The sequence below is a fragment of the Tachyglossus aculeatus genome, chromosome 16, assembly GCF_015852505.1.
Source record: "Tachyglossus aculeatus isolate mTacAcu1 chromosome 16, mTacAcu1.pri, whole genome shotgun sequence".
Classification (NCBI taxonomy): domain Eukaryota; kingdom Metazoa; phylum Chordata; class Mammalia; order Monotremata; family Tachyglossidae; genus Tachyglossus; species Tachyglossus aculeatus.
In genome coordinates this window covers 42085456-42109734 of record NC_052081.1, presented here as the reverse complement: position 1 = coordinate 42109734, position 24279 = coordinate 42085456, and the positions used below count along the sequence as shown (strand labels likewise).

The window sequence follows — 24279 nt, the reverse complement described above, 5'->3', positions numbered from 1 at the left end:
CTTTCTGTCCTGTTCACCATCAACCAAACCTCCCCAATGGGGATAGAGACCCCCCTCCTCCCCCTTTACTCCCCCCATCACCTCCCAGTACACCCGTGCCAGGAGACAAGAGCTGACTCTGCAAACTACAGCAACTTGTGGGCTTTGAAATCAGAACAGCAGGCACCCAACCCTTAAGCCTCTCTCCTGTCTTCTACCGATCCCCCCAATCTCTCTCCATTATTAATAAGCTTTGAAGGCCAGATTCCCCACAAAACACCACACACACACACACACACACACACACACACACAGAGAGAGAGAGAGAGAGAGAGAGAGAAAGTCTCTCTCTCTTTCCCTGCGTAATGAGATTAGGAAATCTTCTGCACAGCCTGGGGCCTGGGGCTGGGAATCCGTTGGATCTGTACACTAAAGGGTGATTATCTGGGGGAGGAGGTTCCCCCTATCCTTGTCGCCTGGGGGTCTGGGGGCTGCAGGTTGAGCTAATCAATTATGGGGTGGGGGAAGGATTAGAGACTTTGGGGTTACTTTACAGCCATCTCAGCAGAGGTTACTGTCACACACTCCTGAAAACAAATCTCTTCTCCTGAGGCTCCCTGGAGGAGATGCAGAGAGAGAGAGGGGGGTGGCTTCCCCTCACCGGTCAAGTTCCCCCAAAGAACGCTGGGGAGTTTGCAATATTTTCCCCTTTGGAGCTTGAGATTTGTAATAGGTAAGTGTATTCATTCATTCATTCATTCATTCAATCATATTTATTGAGTGCTTACCACGTGCAAAACACTGTACTAAGCGCCTGAGAAGTACAAATCGGCAACATATAGAGACGGTCCCTACCCAACAACGGGCTCACAGTCTAGAAGGGGTAGACAGGTGTCAATACCATCAGAATATGGCTCCACATCAGAAAAAATCTGATATTCCCTCTTGCAAAGGAAATAGTAGTATTATTAGTCGTAGTAGTAGAAATAGTAGTAGAGGTAGTAGTAGGAATAGAAAGAGTAGTAATGTATTCACTGAGTACAATTTACTGTTTTAAACATTTAAACAGGCAAGTGACACAAACCCTGTCCGTAAGGAGCTTACACGCTAATTGGGGTGATAGTCGTAAAAGTATTTATGAAAGGAGTAATCTAAATAAATAATTGAATGTACAATTGAATAAAGGCATATTTAGGATGGTCTGGAAGTGGTATAGCTGGTTGATGGCTTTCTATGACTTAGGATGCTGGGAAAGACTTGGAAGTGATGGGCTTTCAGGAGGGCTTTGACTATGGAGAGCACTGTGCCTGTTGGATTTGGGAAGGTCAGGGAGTCCCAGGCAGAGGGAACAGAGGTAAGCGGGGGACAAAGACAGGAAATCAAGAGTAAGTTTCAGCTAGAAGATTGGCTTGGGAGGAGCAAAGGCAGTGGGTTAGGGAGGAGCAGATGAAAAGAAGAGACAGATAAGCTTTCTGACTATCCCACTAGACTGTAAGCTCAATGAGGGTAGGGATTGTGTCTCCCAATTATTGTACTGTACTCTCCCAAGCTCTTAGAACGGTTCTCTGTACACCATGAGTGCTCAATAAATGTCATTGATTGATTGATTGAAGAAGGCAAATCCAGGACTGGAGTACTTACTCCAGGGAGCTAGGCTAATTCCCAGTATGCCAAGTACGGGGCAGTGCTTCTTGGGCCAAGGCCCATGGGGACTGGTGATGCCTTGTGTGACAGCACTAGGAAATGGGTTTAGGGTGGCTCCCCTCTCCCCTTCTGAAAAAATGTGAAAATGCCATTTACCCCCATCGTCCAGTAGGCAAATGCTTAGATTTCTCTGGTGTTGCAGACCTGAGAAAGGCTTGATACCTTAGTCTGGAAGGTCTCTTCCAAAATCAGTCCAGCCATCCCTCCATCTCTTATTTTTTTTTTTTTAAGGTCTTTGTTTAGCACTTTCTATGTGCCAAGCATCGTACTGAACACTGGGGTAGATACAAGCTAATTAACTTGGACACAATCCCCGTCCCACATGAGGTTCATTTATCCCCATTTTACAGATGAGGAAACTGAGGCCCAGAGAAGTGAAGTGATTTGTCCAAGGTTACCCAGCGGACCAGAGGGAGAGCTGGGATTAGGACCCACGTCCTTCTGAGTCCCAGGCCCAGGCTCTATCCACTAGACCAAGCTGCTTCTCTATCTCTTTGTAGGTCTCTGTTGAGAAGCCGCATGGCATAGTGCATACAGCATGGGGCTGAGAGTCAGAAGGTCGTGGGTTCAAATCCTAGCTCTGCCATTTATCTGTTGTATGACTTTGGGCAAGTCACTTCACTTCTCTGTGCCTCAGTTACCTCATCTGTAAAATGGAGATTGAGACTGTGAGCCCCACATGGGGCAGGGACTGTGTCCAGCCTGATTTACTTGTATCCATTCCAGTGCTTAGTACAGTGCCTGGCACATAGTAAGCGCTTAACAAATACCCCGGTTATTATTATTATTATTATTATTATTATTATTATTATAACCCTAACTGAATGAGGAGCAAGAGGGGAGAAAAGCATAGTTACACCTCCCAGTGTGAAACACTGTCACGTGACTACTCCTTGCTCCTCCTCTGGAGTTCTGCAGAGGCTGCCCTGAACAATGACAGACTATTGCTCTCTCCTCCTTCAAAGCCTTAATGAAGGCCCATCTCCTCCAAGAGGCCTTCCCTGACTAAGCCCTCCTTTCCTCTTCTCCCACTCCCTTTTGCATCACCTTGACTTGCTCCCTTTATTCATCCCCCCCCACCCCCCGCCCCCAGCCTCACAACACTTGGGTACATATTTTATTAATTTACATTAATGTCTCTCTCCCCCTCTAGACTGTAAGCTCATTGTGGGCAGGGAATTTGTCTGTTATATTGTTCTATTTTATTCTCCCAAGCACTTAGTCCAGTGCTCTGCACAAAGTAAGCACTCAATAAATGCGAATGACTGACTGACTGACAGTTTATAGGCAGGTCATCCCCAGAGAGAGGGCTGGAACTACATTGTTTTTGGGGGTGGGTGGCTTGGTTATCATCCAGTAGAGCTTCCTGGGCACTGAGGCAAGACTGACCTCCACAAGCAACTGGTCCAGGCCATTGCTTCTAGGCCAGGGGCTGGCCAAAATATTCATCCTTATCTTCCCCCTGGGGGTGCTCAGGGTAAAGAAATTTGGGAATATGGGGACCAGAGTCATGCACATATGCACATGTGTATAAACTTGCACACCCACAAAAATTTCCATGTGCAAATAAGCACATGGGTGCTTTCACCCATTTCACTGTCTCTCCTTCTAAGCTGTAAACTCACTTTGGGCAGGGATCACAACTGCCAACTCTGTTGTATTATACTCCCCAAGCACTTAGTACAGTGCTCTGCACACAGTAAGAGCTCAATAAATACCATTGATTGATTGATTCATGCACACACATACCTGACTATACATATATGCATGCACACGTGCACACAGACACACATGGCTTCTGAAGGAGGTGGTTTTCAGGAGGGCAGAGAAGATTGGAAGGATGCATTTTGGCAGATCACGGTCACTCATTCCATCCATCTCTGGGTCTGCCATCTCATCCTCCTTCTGGATGCCACTGAAGTCTTCATTCAGTCGTATCTATAGAGGCCTTCCCAGACTGAGCCCCTTCCTTCCTCTCCCCCTTGTCCCCCTCTCCATCCCCCCCATCTTACCTCCTTCCCTTCCCCACAGCACCTGTATATATGTATATATGTTTGTACATATTTATTACTCTATTTATTTATTTATTTTACTTGTACATATCCATTCTATTTATTTTATTTTGTTAGTATGTTTGGTTTCGTTCTCTGTCTCCCCCTTTTAGACTGTGAGCCCACTGTTGGGTAGGGACTGTCTCTATATGTTGCCAATTTGTACTTCCCAAGCGCTTAGTACAGTGCTCTGCACATAGTAAGCGCTCAATAAATACGATTGATGATGATGATGATGTGTGCAGAACACTTCCCGTCTGGCTGCAGGAGTGGGAGGGAGAAGGGAAGCCAGCCAAGAGCAAACTGGCATGCGTTTAATGAAATGGCCCATGTCCTTCCACCCAGGAACCAAGGGGCAAAGTGGGTTGTGCCCTGCCCCTCATTTATCGCCAAAGCCTTGGCGATTCTGGAATTGAGGGAGCTACGAGATTTCCAGATCTGGATGTTTGGGGAGGAGAGGGGTGGTTGCCCCCCTGAGGGGTCCAGAGCTGGCACCCAGCCCGAGCCAGGTGGGGTCCCAGATGGTCCCTGGGCTGAGTACTTGGCACTCGGCCAAGCACCAGACGGCCCCTGGGGCAGCACAGTATGGTCAGCTTCTCCCAGACACACCCATCAAGCCCCTAACTCTGGGGAGAGGAGAAGAGGTGGGGATAGGATGCGGAGCTGCAGGGGGGCACTCCCTCCAACTACGTGTCCAGGTTGCCACAGCCCCCAAGACACGGTCGGAATACCAGGCTCATCATCCCTCCTTGGCTCTTCCCATCCCCCAGCAGGAAAAGATTTCCCCAACTTTGTACCTAGGGCCTCTAAAGACCAGAGAGGGCAAGGAACTCCCCCATCTGTGCCCAGCCAGTCCACAAAGGGACCAACAGCAGTAGGCAAGAACTGAGGGGAAGCAGTGTGGCCTAGTGGATAGAGCCTGGGAGTCAGAGGAACTGGGTTCTAAGCCTAGTTCCACCATTTGAACCTTGTGTGACCTTGGGCAAGTCACTTCACTTCTCTGTGACTCAGTTTCCTCACCTACAGAATGGGGTTTCAATACTGGTTCTCCCTCTCTTTTAGTCTATAAACTCTGTATGGGACTGTGCTCGACTTGACTATCTTATCAAACCCCAGTGATGATGATGGCATTTATGAAGCGCTTACTATGTGCACAGCACTGTTCTAAGCGCTGGGGAGGTTACAAGGTGATCAGGTTGTCCCACGGGGGGCTCACAGTCTTAATCCCCATTTTACAGATGAGGGAACTGAGGCCCAGAGAAGTGAAGTGACTTACCCAAAGTCCCACAGCTGACCATTGGTGGAGCCGGGATTTGAACCCATGACCTCTGACTCCAAAGCCCGGGCTCTTTCCATTGCGCCATGCTGCTTCTCTTAGTGCTTAGTTCAGTTCTTGGCACATAGTAAGTGCTTAACAAATACCACAATTATTATTACTGAGGGAACACTCCCATATATAAGACTTCCCCTCTAGACTGTAAGCCCATTTTGGGTAGGGATATCAGTATCATAGTATTCCTATTATTTTTGCTAGTATCTTCGCTATAAATTGGATTGTACCCAGTGGCATAAGATAAAGAGATCTCATTGGAATTTTCTTTTGTTAGAACTGTGACTCATCCTACATGGAAGCAATGACCATGAATTTAAAGTAGTGTTAACTAGTTTGAGAAAGTCTAGACACCCAGTTGACCTTGTGTTTGTTGTGTTTGTTGGGTGACGGCAATCATGCAGTGATGGGGAGGGCTTCTTTAGTCAGCAGGAAACTGAGCCTCAGAGCACTGAATAATTCCTCTTTATCTTAAGCCCACCTGAACAACATCAACAATATTATCATTATTATCATTATTTAATTGCCCTTTTTCCGGCCTGGAATTCCCTATCCCTTCATATCCATATCATAATTCTCCCCACTTTCACAGACTTACTGAGATCACATCTCTTCCAAGAGGCCTTCCCCAACTAAGCCCTCATTACCCTCTCCCTTCTGCATCATCCTTGTACTTGGATTTCCACCCTTTATTCCCCTCACCTTCAGCCCTTTATCACTTTTGTCCTTACCTGTAATTTATTTTAATGCCTGTCTCCCTCTCTAGGCTGCTCCTCATGGGCAGGGATCATGTCTACCACTTCTGTTATATAGTAGTCTCCCAAGCACTTAGTACAGTGCTCAACACACAGAAAGCACTCAATAAACATAATTGGTTGATTAATAATAATAAAAATGCTATTTATTAAGCATTTACTATGTGCCAAGCACCGTACTAAGCTCTGGGGGAGATAGTAGATAAACAGGTCCAACACAGTCCCTGTCCCACACCAGGTTCGCAATCTAAGTAGGAGGGAATATTATATAAAATCATCATTATTAAGTGTGACCTTGGGTGAGTCATTTAATTTCTGTGGGCCTCAGTTCCCTCATCTGTAAAATGGGAATTCAATACTTGTCTCCCTCCTTTTTAGACTGTGGGCCCGTGAAGGATGGGAACTATATCCATCTTGAGTATCTTGTATCTATCCCAGCACTTAGAATGTGCTTGATACATTCATTCAATCGTATTTATTGAGCGCTTACTGTGTACAGAGCACTATCAACAAATACCACAATTATTATTAAGTAACTGGTCTCTAGGAGGTGAGTGTTTTAGAGACTATAGAAAGAAAAACATTCATTTGGGGAAAACTCTATTAGACTGTGAACTTATTCGATTGAAACTCCTTGAGGGCAGGGAAGGCAGTGTACTTTGATTCTGTCATCCTCTCCCAAGCGCTTGATTCAGAGCTTTGCCTTCAGTAGGCACTCAATCAAACTATGGTTTATTTGATTAGAGGGTAAACTCCTTTTTGGGGGGTATTTGTTAAGCGCTTACTATGTGACAGGCGCTGTTCTAAGTGCTGGAAATTGAAGTGCTTACTATGTGCCAAGCACTGTTCTAAGCACTGGGGGCAGATACAGGGTAATCAGGTTGTCCCACATGGGGCTCACAGTCTTCATCCCCATTTTACAGATGAGGTAACTGAGGCACAGAGAAGTTAAGTGACTTGCCCAAAGACACAGCTGACGAGTGGTGGAGCCAGGATTAGAACCTACAACCTCTGACTTCCAAGCCCAGGCTCTTTCCACTGAGCCACGCTGCAACTCTTTGTGGGCAGGTAATGTTTTCTGTTCTTGGTTTTATAGTCTCTAGATGGTAAACTTGTTGAAGGCAGGGAACACGACTACAAACTCTGTTGTATTATACTCTCCCAAGCACTTAGTACAGTGCTCTGCATACAGTAAGTGCGCAATAGATACAATTGGTTGATTTATAGTTCCCAAGCACAACTCACCGCTCTTGCACCTAGTGTGTTGCACCAAATGGGCTCTCATAAGTACTACTACTTCTACTACTACTACTACTACTGCTACTACTTCTAGAGTTCAAGTTTTTCTGGAGGCACCTGTGTGCTTCTAACCAAATCAAGCAGATCACCTGTATTCCCTGACTCCAGCCCTCTTTCCATCCCTAAGCATCCTCCCCAAGCACCCAAGCACCTCCAAGAAACTGGGGATCTGGGGCAGCAAGAAGGAAGAAGAAGACTGTGAGCCCACTGTTGGGTAGGGACTGTCTCTATATGTTGCCAACTTGTACTTCCCAAGCGCTTAGTACAGTGCTCTGCACACAGTAAGCGCTCAATAAATACGATTGATTGATTGATTAAGGGTGGTTGACGGGGATGGGATGGAGGAGCGGGCCGTGGGCTGGAGAGACTACCTCCTTGTCCCCGAGGTTGTTTCATAGCCTTCTCTGGTCACCTTTGGCTCTGGGAAAGACTTATGGGCAGGCCAGCTGGGTGCTCTGGTCCCATCCCCTCTCTCCAACCAAACTGAGAGCCCCAGGGCAGGATGTGTTGGAAAGTGGGCCCTGGGGGATGCCTCTCTCTCTCTCTTTCTCTCTCTCTCTCTCTTATCCTCTCCCAGCAGAACAGCCAGAGGGGACATAGCTGAGCCGCAAAGCCCTAGCCCCTTCCCCTGCTCCTCCTCCTCCACCTCCTCCTCCTGGGCAGGCAGACCCCGACTCTGCCCCTGAGGAGGTTAATCCCTCCCCCCACACCCCCTCCTCCGTTCTCCGGTGTCTGTGGATTAGGGGAACCGATCCACCCCCTGCTCTCCCCCACCTCACACGGCCTTTATCCCAGCTTTTGTGCCCCATTTTGCTCGCTTTGGCTTTAAACCATGTACCATTTTGCTATCTTTTTAAAGGGAGCTGAATGGGGGTGGGGGGGGCGAAGGAGGGGAAAAAAGCAAGGGAAGAGTGTGTATATGTGTGTGTGTGTGTTGGGTGAGGGGGGTGGGGCAGGATAGGGAGTGGGTTACTTTGGGAAAGATCGAAGTATTCAGACTGCAGCTGCCCCGGCCCGGGACGGTCCTGCCACAGCCCCTCAGGATGCTGGAAAATGCCATTGGCCAGAAGGGCGGCTGGGGGAGCCGGGGGGAACTGGGGGAGGAGACGATACACATACACCTGCTGCCGTGAGGAGAGCCATTTCATGCCTGTTGAGATTAGAGGCCCTAAATGTCACTCCAAATTGTGCGGATAAACAGTCTTGTGAAAACTAGTTATCTTCCCAAAAAGGGGCCCCCCGGCCCGCCCCCGCCCCTCTCCTGGGCACCCCGGGCCTTTGTGGAGGGGAGAGGTTTATCGCCGGATTGGATTTGATGAGGTTTAGAGTTTATTCTAAGCACTCTATTGAAGACCTGCTCTCTTTGTCTGGCCTCGTGGCGAGAGAAGAATATGAAACGTGGACAAAACTGAAATCTCCTTTCAGGCCCGAGAGCAGCTTGGACCACCAAACGCCAGCTGAGAGACTGGCTGGCTCTCGGCGGTCTGCCTGGCCCCGGGTCCCGCTGCTGTCCGAGGGCCCCCTAACCAACCCCGGACGGGGGGGGTGGGGGGATCCCCAACTGGAGGCCCAACCTCGACTCCCAGTTCATGGGTGCCAGGTTGGACTCCCCATATTTCGTCTCCTGTGGTGACTCCTCCTTTGTGTCTTTGCTCTGCTCACCCCTGGCAGCTAGGCCCTCGCTGGTGCTACTGACTCGGTGCAAAAGGCTTCTCCCCTGCAACTTCCCCAGCTCGGGGCCTTCCTCACTCAGGCTTGGGTTTCTCTCCCAGAAGAGGGGTGTGTATGTTTGTGTAAACTGGTTACAGTGGGGAAGGGCAAGGAGAGGAGTGGGAGATCAGATGACTGGATTTTCAGCCCAGAAACCACAACTTTCTCCCTCCCCTCAACCCTTATACCTGTTGTGTGGTGGAAGGGAAGAAGCATGTGGTGTGATGGGGGGCTAGGTGAGGCTGCCCCTGCCCCTTGTCTTCTCTGCATGTGCAGTCCCCTGCCTTGCTCTCTCCCCTGCCCACCCCAGAGATTCGGCCTGAAGAAGTCATCACTGAAGCCCCTGGGGGCGAGGGTGGGTGGGGTGGTGGGAGGATGGATTTTATGGGAAAATGATTGATTGAGTTAGGGAAGGGCAGGGAGGTGGGGAAGGAAGCGAGCGCACTGGATGGTTCTGTCCCACAAAATGCACTTGAGAAGCAGCACGGTCTAGTGGATGAAGCAAGGACGTGGGAGTCAGAAGGTCATGGGTTCTAATTCTGACCCCACCACTTGTCGTGTGTACTGGAGCAAGTCAATTCATTGCTCTCTGCCTCAGTTTCCTCATCTGCAAAATGGGAATAAGGGCGTGACTCATGTTGGACAGGGACTGTGTTTAACCTGATTAACTTGTATCTATGCCAGCACTTAGAACTGTGGTTGGCACTCAGTAAGCACTTAACAAGTACCATTATTATTATTATTGTTATTATTATTATTATTATTATTATTATTATTATACCAAGTGCTTGGAAAAGTAGACTGTAAACTCATCGTGGGCAGGGAACATATCTGCCAGATCTGTTGTACTGTACTCTGTGTAGTATACTTTGTGTAGTGTAGTGGTCATGGGTTCAAATCCTGGCTCCGCCACAGGTCTGCTGTGTGACCTTGGGCAAGTCACTTAACTTCTCTGAGCCTCAATTACCTCATCTGTAAAATGGGGATTAAGGCTGTGAGCCCCACAAGGGACAACCTGATACCTTGTATCTACCCCAGCGCTTAGAACACTGCTTTGCACATAGCGCTTAACAAATGCCATCATTATTATTATTTACTCTCCAAAGCGCTTAATACAGTGTTTTGCACACAGTAAGTGCTCAACAAATACCACTGATGAGAATACTGTACGATTGGTAGGCATGATCTCTCCCTTCAAGGAGCTTACATTCTAATGTACAGACAGATACCTGGAGATATTACAGCTAGGCGAAGGGACAGAGTATAAGGACAGATACGTAAGCACTCTGTGAGATGGTTGGTCTGAGACCTAAGTGAATAGGAGATGCAGAAGTGAGGATAGGATGGGGAGATGAGAGTTTAGCAGGGAGTCTTCCTGGAGGAGATCTGATTTTAGTAGAGCTTTGAAGATGGGGAGAGCGGTGAGCCGTCAGATATGAAGGGAGAGGGAATTCTAGGCATCACCATTGCACTTGGATTTGCACCCTTTATTCACCCCACCCTTAGCCCCGCAGGACTCAGCATAAATCTGGAATTTTTTTAGTGTCTTCCCCTCTAGACTGTAAACTTCTTGTGGGCAGGGAACATGCCTACCAACTCTATTATATTGTACTCGCCCAAGTTCTTAGTACAGTGCTCTGCACACAGTAAGTACTCAATAAATGCTATTGATTGGTTGGATTCGGGATGATACTGTCTCTCCAGCTCTTGCCAATTGTTTCCCTTATCCCCTTCCATTCCCTCAGCTCCAATTATCACATTATTTCTATTATTTGCTTTGGGGGAACTGAGGCTGAAGCTGACAGAGGCTCAGGTTTCAACAGTGCAGTATTTCCCCCTTTCAAGTCTACACATCTGAAAATATTATTCCAGGCTTTGGTTTTCAGGGAGAGGCAGAATATCTCTGCATTTTCCTTTTTGGAAAAAGTTTCCCATGGTATAAATTGGCAGCCCACTTTTGTACTGAGGTACCAATAGCACCAATTATGAGAGAGTGGCTCATTCAGGATACAGCCTGTTTTCAAATCCTTAGGGGAGCACTGTGAAATTCCTGCTCACATGTGGAAATTTCTAGGGCTCATGGGTGGGTAAAAATTGACTCAGTTTCTCTTGAGCCTCTGAAAGGAAAGGAGGAGATTTCTGTTGCTTTTAAGCAGAGTGGCCTAGTGAAAAGACCACAGGGCCAGGAGTCAGGAGACCTGGGTTCTAATCCCTGCTCTGCCATTTGCCCGCTATGTGACCTCAGGCAAGTCACTTCACTTCCTTGTGTCTCAGTTTCCTCAACTGTAGAATAGGGCTTAAATACCTTTTCTGTCTCCCCTTTAGAATATGAGTCTCGGATGGGAAAGGGATTGGGTGTGATCTGTATTGAATCGACGCCGGAGTTTAGCCCAGCTCTTGGCAGATTATAAATGCTTCTTCCAGGAGAAGGGGGTGGGAGCGGGCTGGAGGACAGAAGAGGGAAGCTCAGCCAAGCCAGGTTAGCAGGAGGAAGGGCAGAAACGCCAGCCCTCTCCCAATCTTCTTCCCAATCCTTTCCCTGCTTCCATTCATTCCATTTAGAGAAGCAGCATGACGTAGTGGCTAGAGCACTGGTCCTGGGACTCAGAAGGTCATGAGTTCTAATCCTGGCTCTGTCACTTATCTGTGACCTCGGGCAAGCCACTTCACTTCTCTGTGCCTCTGTTAGCTCATCTGTAAAATGGAGATTGAGATCATGAGCCCCTTGTGGGACAGGGACTGTGTCCAAAACAATGTGCTTTTATCCACCCCAGCACTTAGAACGGTGCCTGACACATACTAAGCACTTGGCAAATAACATAATTATTATTACTCCATTCCTACCCTGATCCCCACACAGATCCTTCCCCTCTCCCCCAGCCTTCCATTGCCCTTCCAACCCAGCTCACTGTTCCCCCAGGCCACAGAGAAGTGCTCTGGGGAAATCAAACAGGAGAGAAGGTGAGAGGTGCTCCGGCTTGGGTGGGAGAATGATTTGGATCTCTATTTAACCACCAGGCACGCTTCACCTCCGGGTCACTGCTCAGGGGTTTTATCCAGCACTTTATTTCACACGCTGGCCCAGCCCAGCCTGATCCAGTCCATTAGCAGAGCACTGCAGGCCAATCCACCCCGGGGATACCAGGCTGAGGCCTTCCCACCCAGGACCTGTTAGGGAAAGAAAGGGGGTGGGAGGATGGAGGGAGTGACAAGGAAGAAGGACAGTGAGGGAGAAGGAGGGAGGGAGGAAAGGAGGCAGGGGGAGAGAGGAAAGAAGGTAGAGAAAGAGGGGAGAGGAGCAAGAAGGGAGGGGAGAGAGGGAGGGGGGAGAGCAGGGAAGGGATCGGGAAAGAAACAAGGAGAGGGATTACAGTACAAGGAGAGAAAGTTATGGAAGGATTTTCGTCCTCTCTCCCCCACTCGGTCTTTCCTCTTCCTTCGCTTGGGTCTTCACCTGCTGGCAGAGGCCCAGGAGGTAAGGAAATCCAGCTGGAATTTCCTCTCTGGGCTCATCGACGATCCCACCTCTGTGCAGGGTAATTCCTGGCCAGGGACCCTGGCCCCTCTGCTCTCCAGGAAAGGTGGCCAAATTGGCATCGAAGCAGGAGGGGATGAATTCAGCCGGAGGAGTAAGAGAGGGGCCTCTTCTCCAGTGGATGGTGTAATAACAATAATAATAATAATAATAATAATAGTAATAACAACACTTGTGGTATTTGTTATGTGCTTACTATGTGCCAGAAACTATTTTAAGTTCTGGGGTGGATACAAGCAAATCGGGTTGGACACAGTCCCAGTCCTACATGGGGCTCATAATCTTAATCCCCATTTTACAGATGAGGTAACTGAGGCACAGAGAAGTTAAGTGACTTGCCCAAGGTCACAAAGCAGAGACCTGGTGAAGCTGAGATAAGAACCCAGTTCCTTCTGAGTCCCAGGCCCATGCTCTATATATTAGGCCATACTGTTTCTCTTGTAATGACAAGAGCAACCTTCTGGATTCTGGAGGAGCCAGGATCTAGTCCCCACTCTGCTCTTGGCCTGCTGTGTGACCTTGGGCAAGTCCTTTAACCTCCCTGCACTATTTTCCTCATCTATAAAATGGAAATAATGCCACCTGCCTTTCCCTACCTCAGGGATGTCATGAGGATAAAATGAGATCACGTGAAACTGCTTTGGGAATAAAAATGCCACATAAAATCAAACTATTATTAAGAATGACTCTCCCAGTAACATGCCTCATCCTTCAGTTGCATTTTTCCTAAGATAGCACTACAGTGCATTGCACCCGAAAGAATGAAAAACAGTGTGGCCTAGTTGATAGAGCCTGGGCCATGGATTCTACTCACAACACCGCTACTTGCCTGTTGTGTGACTTTGGGCAAGTCATTTAACTACTCTGTGCCCCAGTTACATCATCTGTAAAATGGGAATTAAGACTGTGAGCCTCATGTGGAACCTAGACTCTGTCCAACTTGACTAGCTATCTACCTTAGCGCTTAGCACAGGACCTGGCACACAGTAAGTGCTTAACAGAGACCACTTAAAAAAAAACCAAAACAGGTGCTCCATAACTACCACCATGAAGTACACCAGTGATTTTTGCCTATGTAAGCCAGCTGTAGGCAAATCATTCATTCAAACATATTTATTGAGCACTTACTCTGTGCAGAGCACTCTACTAAGCATTGTACAATTCGGCAACAATCCGGGGCTAGAACCCAGGATCCAGTCTCTTTCCACTGTATCCTCAGCAGGACTATGGAGAAGGATCAACAGTGCATTGCTGACTACAGGGGCTGACAGATATTTCCCTTCTGCCCTGAATGGCAGAAGAAGTGGCCCCGGCCCAGATAATCTCAAAGTTCCTCCTGATTCTAGAGGTTTATGATCAGTAACTCCATGGGGGTGATGGCAAAATATCTAATGAATATGTCTCTTTTGCCATTGTTTTCATAAGGTCTAAAAATATGTCCTTAAACTAGCCGTGCAAATTAGCACTTATCCAGGGCCTAGGAAAAGCGGGCTATGGCCTAAAGGAAATCAAGCAGGGAGAAGCAAAGCCAATGAACCATCACAGCCCCTCATTTCATTTAACCTTTAGGCTAGATTATCCAGGGATTCTGTGTCTGAGAAGAAGCTTCCTGGCTGGGTCCACATGAGCCCTGTGGAACAGAGGCTTCAATAAATCAAACAATTATCCAGATCAATCAAAATTCTACTCTGTGAGTGATCTAGTTTTTTTTTTTTTTACTAGAATCCAAAGTCCATACACCTGCCATTAAGGTGGCCGCTGGCAGTCTTGATTGAGACCCAGATTTTGAGGCACACGTGACATCATGCATGTTATACCAGACACACAGAATAACATCATAATAGTATACACAATAGTTTGCAAAAGTCTGAGTCCACCTAAACCTAGAATGTTTCTCCGGGGGGGAGAGAATTCCAGAGATTTTCCCTTCCTAGTATTCTCTGAAGGAGGAGAGATATTAAAGAAAATTAAAATACCAGCCTTAAAGGGGTCCAGTGATGGATCCTCTGTGGATTGGGGATGATCCAGCTGAAAACTGGACCATCTTGTATATAAAACTGGACGACTATGGCATCCGACCCACCATTCAGGTTTAGGTTGCTCAGAAACAGCGAGCCAGAAATTACTGTTGGTAGCATCTTGTTGAGGGATTAAATTAGGTAAGGGGCACAAAGGGGGTGTGGTTCATGTTAATTAACCTCAACGAGGTTCTAAACTGTGATGAACCAGTTAGCCAAAGCGGTTCACAAATCGCATTCTGAATTTCCACTGCCACTCCCCTCCTCCCTGCACTGTGGGAGCTGGTAGACACAGAGTAGCTCACCTGGCAGAGGGGAAGCCTGGTGAATTCTGGGCCCACCTAATGCAATTTGACTTTCAGAGGGATCTGTTTCGGTGGAACACTTGAAGGTTAAATTAAAATCCCCAGGGCAGTTAAATACAGCCTCTGCTGAGGGCCGGAGCTCTCTCTTACCCCCACTCTTGTCCTAACGCCCCAGCTCCGGCTCTGAAACTACAATACGTGCAGTCCCTGTTCTCCCTCCTCTTAATTATTTACAGTGAGAGGATGAAACGGTGCCCAGGGAAGCCACGGATAATCCCCAAATCTCCGTCTCCTCGCCCATGAAATCTTTAATCAGAACACCATGGATGGGGCTGGGTTTCCTCTCCACCTGTCCCCTTTGAAGCCACCAATGAGCAGGGAAAAGGCCCGAAGTAAGGAGAAACCAAAAGGCTCCAGCTGCCGCTCAAACAGGATGAGCGGGCCCTGGATAACCGAGACTTGGTACTCAGTCAGACGTGGGGGTGGGAGAGGATTCAGGCAAGGGACAGCAGGAGCCAGAGGATGGGGGAGCACAGAATTGGGGTGGGGAGGAGGGGCGAGGGGAGGGCAGCTCAGCCGCTGTCCTGAGCGGAGCGTTGCGGTGGGCCGGTCCCCTGCTGCAGGCGTCGGATGAGCTCCTTGCGGTTGTCCAGGATGGTGTCGTAGCTCTCCTGCAGGCGGGCTTGCTGGTCCACCAGGCGCTGCTGCAGGCCGCGGATCCACTGAAGCAGGGCCAGCCGACGGTACATGACCAGGTGAACGTGATGCTTCTCTTTCTCCCACTCCTTGAACCTCTCCCGGGCCTGCAGGTGCAGGACAGCCGCCGTCAGGGTGGGGAGGAGGGGGTCGGGCTCTGGGGACTCCGGGACCGGACTGGTGAGGACCCCAGGCACCTCGTAGGCTGGACTCGGGCTGCTGTCGATGCTCAGGGAGCTGCTGGAGTAACCGATGTCCTCCAGTGGGGAGCCTGCTGAGCTAGGCCCGGGCCCGGCTTTCTCTGGCCGGGCCCTGCTCCCCTCGGCCCCCTCAGGAGGGCTCCGGACCACCTCCTCAGGAGGTGGGGAGAGCAAGGCGGACTCGGGGGCGGGGGGCGGCCCATTCCCCAGGAATGCCTGGTTGTCGGAAGGAGGAGGAGGAGGAGACGCCTCCTGGCTCAGGGCTCCGTCCACTCCCTGGCTCCAGTTCTCGTTGGCGTCGTAGGCCCTGGCCACGAAATTGGAGTTGCTGTCCGGCTGCAGGGTCCGGGGAGGGTTTCCTGGGGGCTTCCCCCCCAGAAAGGGGGGCCCGTCCGGGGGGTGCACCGCCAACATGTCCATCCTTCCTGGGGCAGCAGGGGAGAAGATAGACAGAGGGGGTTAGCGAGCAACGGGGCTGCTGGATGTGGGCTGGGCAAGGTAATATAATAGTAATAAGACTGTGAGCCCGTTGTTGGGTAAGGTTTGTCCCTATTTGTTGCCAAATTGTACTTTCCAAGCGCTTAGTGCAGTGCTCCGCACACAGTAAGCGCTTAATAAATACGATTGAATGAATGGTATTTGTTAAGCGCTTACTATGGTCAGGGCACTTACTAAGCCGAAGCAGCATTAGCGACGGCAACAGCAGCACTGTTGCTAACAGGAGCAGCACTGTTGCTAACAACCAACAGCAAAGCACTGTTCTATGATCTTGAGAAGCAGTGTGGCTCAGTGGAAAGAGCCCGGGCTTTGGAGTCAGAGGTCATGGGTTCAAACCTCGGCTCCGCCAACTGTCAGCTGTGTGACTTTGGGCAAGCCACTTCACTTCTCTGGGCCTCAGTTCCCTCATCTGGAAAATGGGGATTAAGACTGTGAGCCCCCCGCGGGACAACCTGATCACCTTGTAACCTCCCCAGCGCTTAGACCAGTGCTTTGCACATAGTAAGCGCTTAATAAATGCCATTATTATTATTATTAAGCGCTGGGGTAGATACGAGCAAATAGGGTTGGACACTGTCTCCATCCCACGTAGGGCTCACGGTCAGTCCCCATTTTACAGAATGAGGTAACAGGCACAGAGAAGTGAAGTGATTTTCCCAAGGCCACACAGCAGGCAAGTGATGGAGCCGGGATTAGAACTCATGATCTTCCGACTCCCAGGCCCGTGCTCTATCCACTATGCCATGCTGCTTCTCGAGATCATAGAACAGTGCTTTGCACATAGTAAGCGCTTAATAAATGCCATTAAAAAAAGATCTCCCAGGATCGGATTGTGGTTGGTGGGAAACAGAGAGAGGGGGCCCTGACCGGGTGGGGGAGTGGGTGGATCTCATTGGGGTGGGGGACTTTGAAAGTGGGGAGGGATCAGTAGGATCCTACAGAAGGTTTCTTTTTAAAACTGGTATCTATTAAGCTTTTACTATATGTCAGGCGCTGGGATAGACACAAGATAATAATAATAATGGCACCTATTATTTATGGTGTATATATAATATATATTATATAATAATATATAATATAATATGATTATATTATTATATATTTATAATAATAAATGTTATTATTTATTTATTAAGAGCTTACTATGTGCAAAGCACTGTTCTAAGCGCTGGGGAGGTTACAAGGTGAACAGGTTGTCCCATGCGGGGCTCACAGTCTTCATCCCCATTTTCCAGATGAGGGACCTGAGGCCCAGAGAAGCAAAGCGACTTGCCCAAAGCCACACAGCTGACAGTTGGCGGAGCAGGGATTTGAACCCGTGACCTCTGACTCCAAAGCCCGGGCTCTTTCCACTGAGCCACGCTGCCCCATCCATGTCCCACATTGGGCTCACGGTCTTCATCCCCATTTTGATACATAAGGAAACTGAGCCACAGAGAAGGTAAGTTGCTGGCCCAAGGTCACACAGCAGACAAGCAGGGATTAGAACCCAGGGCTCTGGCTCCCAGGCCCGTGCTCTACTCACTAGGCTTAGCTAGGGGAGGGGATGGAAGGCGTCCTGAACGGTCTCCTCCCGTGGGCGACTCAGACAGTCCCCTGGGCTAAGGGAGAGGGGCCCCCGGGAGCCCAGAGAGCCAAGCCTCAGGCTCGTCCCTCCGATGGTGCTGAAAGGACAGCGACGCTCCTCGAGCCTCCGCCCAGGGGCTCCTACGAAGCCGGGGGCCAGAATCAATCAATCAATCAATCAATCAATCGTATTTATTGAGCGCTTACTATGTGCAGAGCACTGTACTAAGCGCTGGGAAGTACAAATTGGCAACATCTAGAGACAGTCCCTACCCAACAGTGGGCTCACAGTCTAAAAGGGGGAGACGGAGAACAAAACCAAACATACTAACAAAATAAAATAAATAGGATAGATATGTACAAGTAAAATAAATAAATAGAGTAATAAATATGTACAAATATATATACATATATACAGGTAAGCCAGAAGAGCAGGTGAGCCAGAAGAGCTCACATAATAACAACAATAATAATAATGGCATTTATTAAGCACTTACTATGTGCAAAGCACTGTTCTAAGCGCTGGGGAGGTTGCAAGGTGATCAGGTTGTCCCACGGGGGGCTCACAGCACTAATCCCCATTTTACAGTTGAGGGAACTGAGGCCCAGAGAAGTGAAGTGACTTGCCCAAAGTCATACAGCTGACAGAGCCAGGATTTGAACCCATGACCTCTGACTCCAAAGCCCGGGCTCTTTCCACTGAGCCACACTGCTTCTCTAATAATAATAATAATGGCATTTATTAAGCACTTACTATGTGCAAAGCACTGTTCTAAGCGCTGGGGAGGTTGCAAGGTGATCAGGTTGTCCCACGGGGGGCTCACAGCCCTAATCCCCATTTTACAGTTGAGGGAACTGAGGCCCAGAGAAGTGAAGTGACTTGCCCAAAGTCACACAGCTGACAGTTGGCAGAGCCAGAATTTGAACCCATGACCTCTGACTCCAAAGCCCGGGCTCTTTCCACTGAGTCACGCTGCTTCTCTAATAATAATAATAATAATAATAATGGCATTTATTAAGCACTTACTATGTGCAAAGCACTGCTCTAAGCGCTGGGGAGGTTACAAGGTGATCAGGTTGTCCCACGGGGGGCTCACAGTACTAATCCCCATTTTACAGTTGAGGGAACTGAGGCCCAGAGAAGTGAAGTGACTTGCCCAAAGTCACACAGCTGACAGTTGGCAGAGCCAGGATTTGAACCCATGACCTCTGACTCCAAAGCCCGGGCTCTTTCCACTGAGCCACGCTGCTTCTCTAATAATAATAATAATAATGACATTTATTAAGCACTTACTATGTGCAAAGCACTGTTCTAAGCGCTGGGGAGGTTGCAAGGTGATCAGGTTGTCCCACAGGGGGCTCACAGTTTTAATCCCCATTTTACAGATGAGGTCACTGAGGTCCAGAAAAGTGAAGTGACTTGCCCAAAGTCACACAGCTAACAATTGGCGGAGCTGGGGTTTGAACCCATGACCTCTGACTCCAAAGCCCATGCTCTTTCCACTGAGCCACAATGCTTCTCCAAATGCACATCATTAACAAAATAAATAGAATAGTAAATATGTACAAGTAAAATAGAGTAATAAATCTGTACAAACATATACAGGTGCTGTGGGGAGGGGAAGGAGGTAGGGTGGGGGGATGGGGAGGAGGAGAGGAAAAAGGGGGCTTAGTCTGGGAAGGCCTCTTGGAGGAGGTGAGCTCTCAGTGGGGCTTTGAAGGGAGGAAGAGAGCTAGCTTGTCGGATGGGTGGAGGGAGGGCATTCAATCGGGACAACCTGAGCACCTTGTAACCTCCCCAGCGCTTAGAACAGTGCTTTGCACACAGTAAGCGCTTAATAAATGCCATTATTATTATCATTACAGTGCTCTGCACACAGTAAGCACTCAATAAATGATTGAATGGAGGTTGTGAGGTGGGGGCTGGGGAAGGAGGAAGAGATGGGGTCGGGTAACTTTCAGTCCCCCAAACCTGCGACACACTTCCGCTTCTCCCCATTCCCTCTGCTCAGGGAGAAGCCTCGACATGGAGGGCATGACTCTCCATTCCAGTTTCTCCACATTCCCCTGTTCTTCCTCACGCCTGCCTCTATCCCTCCTGCTTCATCATCAATCGTATTTATTGAGCGCTTCCTATGTGCAGAGCACTGTACTTAGCGCTTGATGCCCATTCAGTAGATGCCCATTTCCACTGCCCTGTCTTGGGTAGAGGCCTGGCACAGGTGACTCCCGTTCCTCTTCCCGGGCTCCTACATCCTGCATTCTCGCCCCAGCGTTGAGGGGGCACCTCAATCCGAACCCCTCCCCAAGGCCCCTCTTCATTCCAGGGAATTTCCCCCCTCCCCACCCAACTCCCTATTGTCCAAGGTGAAATCTGAATTTGTAGTTCCACGGGAAAAGTTGGGTGGGGAGAGTGGGTCTGGAGTCCATTATCAATCAATCGTATTTATTGAGCGCTTACTGTGTGCAGAGCACTGTACTAAGCGCTTGGGAAGTACAAGTTGGCAACATATACAGTCCCTACCCAACAGTGGGCTCACAGTCTAAAAGGGGGAGACAGAGAACAAAACCATACTAACAAAATAAAATAAATATACATATGTACAAGTAAAATAAATAGAGTAATGAATATGTACAAACATATATACAGGTGCTATGGGGAAGGGAAGGAGGTAAGATGGGGGGATGGAGAGGGGGACGAGGGGGAGAGGAGGGAAGGGGCTCAGTCTGGGAAGGCCTCCTGGAGGAGGTGAGCTCTCAGTAGGGCCTTGAAGGGAGGAAGAGAGCTAGCTTGGCGGATGGGCAGAGGGAGGGTTATCCCCAAACCCCGATCGCAGATGAGCAAATAGTTTTAAAGAAAGTGACACTGACATGGACTAACAGAAATAGCACAGGACTGGGAGCCTGAAGATCTGAGTCTTTCCCAGCTCCACCACTTGCCTGCTGTGTGGCCTTGAACAAGTCACTTCACTTCTCTGTTCCTCAGTTTCCTCAACTGTAAGATGGAAATTTAATACCTATTCTCCCAGCAATTTAGGCTATGATCCTCATGTGGGATAAGGGTCATGTCTGACCTGATTAACTTGTATCTCCCCAGCTCTTCAGTGTTTGACACATAGTAAGCACTTGAAGACCATAATCATTATTAGTAATGCAGACTTTTCCACCGTGTGCCCACTGAGGCAGGTACAAAGCGGATGAGGAGCAAGAAGCAGCGTGGCTCAGTGGAAAGAGCACGGGCTTTGGAGTCAGAGATCATGGGTTCAAATCCCGGCTCCACCACTTGTCAGCTGTGTGACTTTGGGCAAGTCACTTCACTTCTCTGTGCCTCAGTGACCTCATCTGTAAAATGGGGATTAAGACTGTGAGCCCCCTGTGGGACAACCGGATCCCCTTGTAACCTGAACAGTGCTTTGCACATAGTAAGCACTTAATAAATACCATTATTATTATTAATAAAGCTTCCACACCTATCCACTCCCTTTCATTCTTCCAGCAATGGGTGAGGAGAAAGAAGGGAAGAAGTGAAAGCTTCCCAAACCTTTCCCAAACTCCTTTCCAACAATGAGTGGAGAAGTGGCAGGGAAGTGGGGGGATAACGGTTCCCTATTTACCGTTCTTCCCCCATCCCACCCCCCAAAAAAGCAAACTAGGCCAGCCCCTTCTTAGCAGCAGTGTCTCTTTTAAAACGGACAGTTGGATCACGCCATAGGTTCTGGGGTGGCTGCCCTTTTCCAGGCCTGTGTTGAGGATGGGGAGAAGATTAGTGGGGGAAGGGAAAGGGGGGCACACATGGAGTGTCAGAGCTAGACACGTGACCTACCCGGGGAGCATGGGGGGGGTGGGGGTGAGGTGTCCGGCTTCCTGAAGCTTAAACATCATCATCATCATCATCATCAATCGTATTTATTGAGCGCTTACTGTGTGCAGATAAATATTTATTTATTTTACTTGTACACATCTATTCTATTTATTTTATTTTGTTAGTATGTTTGGTTTTGTTCTCTGTCTCCCCCTTTTAGACTGTGAGCCCACTGTTGGGTGGGGACTGTCTCTATATGTTGCCAATTTGCACTTCCCAAGCGCTTAGTACAGTGCTCTGCACATAGTAAGCGCTCAATAAATACGATTGATGATGATGATGCAGAGCACTGTACTAAGCGCTTGGGAAGTACAAGTTGGCAACATATGGAGACAGTCCCTACCCAACAGTGCAAAGAGCAATGTTTTGCACTTAGTAAGCGCTTAATAAATGCCATAATTATTATTATTACTCCGGGTTTGCCCACCCCCGCTCATGCCAACCAGCCCCCTGCCTCTTGCCGGATTGGGACAAGCATCCCAAGGGAGAGGGGTGGGAGGGGAGGGGGTGAGGAGGCGGGGCAGACACCAGGAGCCAGGGGAATCCCCCCCCAGCCCCATGCCAGTCTCCCTCGCCACTCTACGCCCCCCAGCTCACCCTGGGGCCCAAGACTCCTCCCGGAGCTGGAGCCCAAGGGAAAATCCCTGCCCCCAGGGGAGGCCGGGGTCCGGTCCTTTCGTCGCCCCCCACCCCTGAGGTCCGGGCTGGGGAAGGGGACCCAGGCCCGTCCCTTCCTGGAGGGGGGGACTTACCCAGGGTAGGGAAGGGAAGGACCGTGTCTCTGCAGGCAGCCTCGGTCGCCGCCGCCAGCCGGCTCTCCGGAAGCAGTCAGTCCCGTTACTGCAACGCGGACAGAGACGTCACCGCCCTCCCTGCAGCCGCTGTCTGTTGCAGCCTCCACTGCTGCAGCCTCCACTGCAGCAGCCTCCTCCTGCAGCAGCAGCAGCAGCAGCAGCAGCCTCCGGCAGCGCCCCCTCGCGGCCACCCTGCGCCTGCCCCGGGGCCGTCGGGCGGAGGCTCCTTGGCCTCCCTGAGCCTCTCTTCCCCGAGAGCACGGGGACAGGGACAGAGATAGGAAGCATGGCCTCCCCCGGGCCTGGAATGCCCTCCCTCTGCCCATCCGCCAAGCTAGCTCTCTTCCTCCCTTCAAGGCCCTGCTGAGAGCTCACCTCCTCCAGGAGGCCTTCCCACACTGAGCCCCTTCCTTCCTCTCCCCCTCTCCATCCCCCCATCTTACCTCCTTCCCTTCCCCACAGCACCTGTATATATGTTTGTACATATTTATTACTCTATTTATTTATTTTACTTGTACATATCTATTCTATTTATTTTATTTTGTTAGTATGTTTAGTTTTGTTCTCTGTCTCCCCCTTTTAGACTGTGAGCCCACTGTTGCGTAGGGACTGTCTCTATATGTTGCAAATTTGTACTTCCCAAGCGCTTAGTACAGTGCTCTGCACATAGTAAGCGCTCAATAAATACGATTGATGATGATGATGATCCGCCAAGCTAGCTCTCTTCCTCCCTTCAAGGCCCTACTGAGAGCTCACCTCCTCCAGGAGGCCTTCCCAGAGTGAGCCCCTTCCTTCCTCTTCCCCTCGTTCCCCTCTCCATCCCCCTCATCTTACCTCCTTCCCTTCCCCACAGCACCTGTATATATGTATATATGTCTGTACATATTTATTACTCTATTTTACTTGTACATATCTATTCTATTTCTTTTATTTTGTTAGTATGTTTGGTTTTGTTCTCTGTCTCCCCCTTTTAGACTGTGAGCCCACTGGTGGGTAGGGACTGTCTCTATATGTTGCCAACTTGTACTTCCCAAGCACTTAGTACAGTGCTCTGCACACAGTAAGCACTCAATAAATACGATTGATGATGAAGCAGCAGCAGCATCATGGATAGGATAATAATAATAATAATGACGATGATGATGGCATTTGTTAAGCGTTTACTATGTGCGAAGCACTGTTCTAAGCACTGGGGGATACAAGATCATAATAATAATGATGTTGGTATTTGTTAAGTGCTTACTATGTGCCAGGCACTGTTCTAAACACTGTGTTTGGGGGGGGGGGGGCGGATACAAGGTGATCAGGTTGTCCCACGTGGAGCTCCCGCTCTTCATCCCCCTTTTCCAGATGAGGGAACCGAGGCCCAGAGAAATGAAGTGACTCTCCCAAAGTCACCCAGCTGACAAGCGGCGGAGCTTTTCCTCTCCTCCTCCCCATCGCCCCCCGCTCTACCTCCTTCCCCTCCCCGCAGCCCCTGTATATATGTTTGGACAGATTTATTACTCTATTTATTTTACTTGTACATATTTACTATTCTGTTTTTGTTAATGATGTGCTTCTAGCTTTACTTCAATTTATTCTGATGGCTTGACACCTGTCCACGTGTTTTGTTTTGTTGTCTGTCTCCCCCTTCTAATAATAATAATAATAATGATGATGGCATTTGTTAAACTCTTACTTTGTGCAAAGCACTGTTCTAAGCACCGGGGGGATACAAGGTGATAATAATAATAATAATGGCATTTATTAAGCGCTTACTATGTGCAGAGCACTGTTCTAAGCTCTGGGGAAGTTACAAGGTGATTAGGTTGTCCCACAGGGGGCTCACAGTCTTAATCCCCATTTTACAGATGAGGTAACTGAGGCTCCGAGAAGTTAAGTGACTTGCCCAAAGTCGCACAGCAGACATGTGGTGGAGCCGGGATTCAAACCCATGACCTCTGACTCCAAAGCCCGTGCTCTTTCCACTGAGCC

The 24279-nt window shown here is 49.1% G+C and overlaps 1 protein-coding gene across 1 annotated transcript; it reads right to left on the bottom strand.

Moving 5' to 3' along the window:
• Nucleotides 1–14058: 14058 nt before the first annotated feature.
• On the bottom strand, nucleotides 14059–22334 carry C16H1orf216 (chromosome 16 C1orf216 homolog). The gene is made up of 2 exons (XM_038758238.1): nucleotides 22261–22334; nucleotides 14059–16007 (listed from the first exon to the last, which is right to left on the bottom strand). The coding sequence occupies exon 2, from the start codon at nucleotides 16000–16002 to the stop codon at nucleotides 15259–15261; it is 744 nt and encodes a 247-aa protein (XP_038614166.1). The 5' UTR covers nucleotides 16003–16007; nucleotides 22261–22334; the 3' UTR covers nucleotides 14059–15258.
• Nucleotides 22335–24279: the final 1945 nt, after the last annotated feature.

What these genes read in the sequence shown, in the direction of transcription:
- C16H1orf216 (XM_038758238.1), bottom strand. Translation starts at nt 16,002, where the DNA reads ATGGACATGTTGGCGGTGCACCCCCCGGACGGGCCCCCCTTTCTGGGG.